This window comes from Agrilus planipennis, unplaced genomic scaffold (assembly GCF_000699045.2).
Source record: "Agrilus planipennis isolate EAB-ADULT unplaced genomic scaffold, Apla_2.0 scaffold619, whole genome shotgun sequence".
NCBI lineage: Eukaryota > Metazoa > Arthropoda > Insecta > Coleoptera > Buprestidae > Agrilus > Agrilus planipennis.
The window spans coordinates 11,730-15,710 of NW_020439420.1; the positions used below are offsets into that span (position 1 = coordinate 11,730).

General features: G+C 29.0%; 1 protein-coding gene across 1 annotated transcript; it reads right to left on the bottom strand.

Moving 5' to 3' along the window:
• Positions 1-93: 93 nt before the first annotated feature.
• On the bottom strand, positions 94-3,551 carry LOC108743815. Its single transcript, XM_018479410.2, has 3 exons — positions 3,416-3,551; positions 2,625-2,785; positions 94-1,903 (listed from the first exon to the last, which is right to left on the bottom strand). The coding sequence occupies exons 1-3, from the start codon at positions 3,548-3,550 to the stop codon at positions 1,885-1,887; spliced, it is 315 nt and encodes a 104-aa protein (XP_018334912.1). The 5' UTR covers position 3,551; the 3' UTR covers positions 94-1,884.
• Positions 3,552-3,981: the final 430 nt, after the last annotated feature.

Below are 3,981 nucleotides of genomic sequence, written 5' to 3' on the forward strand. Positions count from 1 at the left end.
TATAATAGTTTTTAATTAAAAAATGACAATTCTTTCCAGGTTAATTTAATAAAATACCTACATAAATTTAAGATAAAAACAGGGTTATTTAAACATTGTCAACAGTGTTTTGAAGTACAGAGAACAGTTTAGAGGATGCTGTTTCTTGTACGATAAGCAGTTAATAATATAATAAAAATACAATTAAATTGTTTGAAATACTGTTGGCAAACTAAAAATGCCAGTGCAATGTTATTAAAAAAAAAAATAACGGCACATACAGAATGTTTACGTATTATTTAAGCACTTTCACGGTGAGAAGGGACAGAAAGCAGGAGGGCACCAATGGTACATAAGCTTTTTACAAGCAAGAATTAATTACTTTTTTTATTATGATTGACCTTTAAAAGGTAGACATGAATGTCATTTATAGTGGAAATCAACGAAAAATGTAAAGGGTTTATTTAATACGCTAACGTTCCCTTCTTATTAATAAATAATATGATTAATAACCATCGTATGATTAAGTATTTTTTTGACGTTTGTTGTAGTTGTCTTTGAAACAGAATTGTACAAATTTAAATAAGTCAGGGACAAAATCCAGTGAATTTAAGTTTAGATAAGCAGTAATTGTAAGCAACCAGTTATTTATAAAGTGTTCTTAGTAATTATACTGACGAAAGGTATATATTTTATACAAGTTTTTTACGGGGTATCTACGGTAAGATTTTTATTATTATTGATGGAAGCGAACAACAACATGAAAAATTAAACTGATAAAAGTATCAGTGATTTGACGCTTTAAGTTCAAAAAGTTAGACATTTGTGTAAAAATTGAAGATCAAGAAGAATTATAGATGCTATAACTTATTTTATCGTTTTAAATTATGACACCATTTTTGTTTTGGCGTGTTTTTATTTATAATGAGTTTTCTTTAAGAAATTTTATTTTGTTGCGAGGCATTCCTTTTACCATATTTTGTTATTTATATCTTAGATAACAATCGCAGCATCGTGTATGTTTTACTTTTACTGTTTTCTTTCATTAACGTTTGACCTAGTGATGAGCAAAATTGATCTTGATCTTGCAAGACCATAATCGAACGAACAAGACTAAGACTTAAACTAAGACCGAACATACAAGAACAAGACTAAAATCAGGACCGTATATGTAAGACAAAGACTAAGTACGCAAGACTAAACGAAAAATTATTAGTTGCGGTGGATTTATGAGTTAAACTAAGTATTTGAAGCAACATAAATATATTATTTTTTGGAACAAATCATTTTTAATATTTGAAATTTTCAGTTTGTTTTGCTACATTTTAACACTAAATATAAAAAAAGAAACTTTAACACTGTGTGAAAGGATGGAACTACAAGAATTCCCACGGAGTGTTTGCGCTTAGAAGAATTATTAAAAAACATAAGTATCGGACCAAGACTTAACATGCAAGACCGAGACCAAGTACGAGACTGTATCAGTAAGACCAAGACGAAGACTGGGATAGTCTTTGTCTTTATCTTACTTTATTCATCACTAGTTTCAATTACCTACAGTTTTTACCTTCTTTTAAATTTTTGAAAAATGAAACATTTTCTAATTATCATTTGCGTTTCGCCTCTTGTTTGAAACTATTATTATTATTTAATGGTATTCTGGTGTGTAATTAAGTTTTGCCAATTGTATAATGTATGATTTTTCTGACAACGTTCTACCTCTTTTCGTAACATATTTATAAGACTTAGGGAGATGTAAAATTAGGTACAACGAAAATTATGTACCTGACGTTGCAGTGTGCAACAAAAGTTGTGTAGAATATCACTAATTAATTGAATAAAGTAATAGGCAGACTTTTAAACATTTATTTTTTCGGTTGTCTTATTGTTTGTCCTTGTTGACGGCTATCCCTTGAATTTTCCACTGAAAATAAAATAAAAATCATTAGTTCTATTAATTACGAAGTACCAACTCTGATTGTTGTTGCCATTAATTACCGCATTATAATTGGTAGTTAACTATAGAGTGAACAAATAATGTAAATAATTTTTTAACAAATTTTTATGACTACTGTACTGTACTGTATTCAATTATTTATTAACATACTAATCTAGTAAGTTTTTTCGATATTGACTTATTGCAAATTTAAAAAACTGATTCTTATATTATTGTAGCCTTGAAAAGACCTAAAAGTTAGGCGAAACGTTGGTGTGTTCAAATAATATTAAATAAATCTCATTCTTCAACTGGTTTTTCACCACTCTTCAGGGGATGATATAGGTATGTACTACTTGATAATATTTAACGTTTTAATTGTTGCAAATAAAGCGACAGAGACATTTCAGGTAATATTGGGGAATTTAATTATTGTTAACGATTAATAATACAGCAGGTTTTGATAAATTAAAGAAATTAATATTTTGCTTTCATTGAAAAGGCGTTAGTTCATTGGATAAATATTCCTTCAAGGTATTCTTCTACTTGTTAGTTTAATTTTAAACTTTTACCTTAAAAGTTAAATCAAAAATTTGCATGTTGTTTCAAAATTGTATCAATTTTCGCAAAAGCTCTATTTAATATGATTACTAACGCTAACGTCGCCGGACAGAGTTTGTAGATGAATAAAAAAAATGAACTAACTTACTATCCTTTTCCATGACTTCTTCTAAAACCTCCACTCCGTTTCTTAGAAACTTGAGCTATCACGATTACTTTCCCGCCGCCTCCACCACATCCACATCCGCCACCCCCGCATGGGTCCCTTTTCTTTCGGCTTAGGTGGTTGCCCTCCATATCTTCATTAGGCTTAAAAATAAGGATATTCATGTTTTGAAGGTGCAAAATACTGTTCATTGGTAAAATGAAAGCACTTTTACGCGTGAATCAAAAAATAATAGAGGAAAGTAAACTTGAATTATTTGATCTGAGTTGGATAATATACTTACATAATATTTAATTATTTATAAATTCAAAGTGCTCTATGGTAAAAAGCTTTTTGATGTAAATCTTTACCAATTATTATTTATGTAATCACTACATTATAAAATTTTTGTTTTCGTTTTCTCAAGAATATAAATAAGCAAGTATAAAAGAATAAAGTAGGGGAATAACTCAAATAAAATCACACCGAAACTTGTAGCACTATACACACAATTAAAATTATCAACAAATATAATGTTTAATTACTACTATAATATAATTCAGTATCCCTTAATGCTACCATGTTGTGTTTAGTATTTATTTGTTTTATTACTTTATTTGCACATATTTATTCATACTAACGGTTTTTTTATCGTTTCTGTAGCGTTATCATAAAACTAGATTATAGTACTTTATAACCGGAAGTGTGATTGTTAGAGTAATTTAAGCAATTCTTTTTTTTTTATCAAAAGCACACAGCAAGAATGCTTCTTATTATATTTGAGTAAAACTTACATTCGGTATTAATGTTGATGACAGAATTGTATTTTTGGTTAAACTTTCGGTCAACTCAGATTCGCCATCATTCAGTTTGGCATAAACGAATGAAAACATTAAAATTAAAACGCAAAGCTGTCGTAACAGGATCATGTTTACTGTCATGTATCTGCTATTTAACGGATATTTATATGTTTCCTTTAATTATAGTATGAATTATAAGCGTGAAACAGTAGGTTAAATAACTCAAGTTAAATAGGTAGAGGTAGTGCAAAATCTCATGTACCTTGTCTTTGAGCTGTCACAAAATTACTTCATTTCGTTCTGCATTTCTAGATACCTTTTAAAAACTGTTTACAATTTATCTGAAGTTCCGTTCCTGGTTGTTGATGCATAAAGGGGATGCAATAAAATAATCCTCTGGCGAGTGTGAAGACCCATGAGATTTTATACGAGCTGTAGTGGTAGTAGTTCAGTTGTTTATTCTATTATTGCTTTAATTTGTTCTATTTTGACGAATTTGTGTTTTAGTTGTTTTATATGTTTACAAAGTTCGTAAGTAGAAGGATAGATTAGTAGCCATT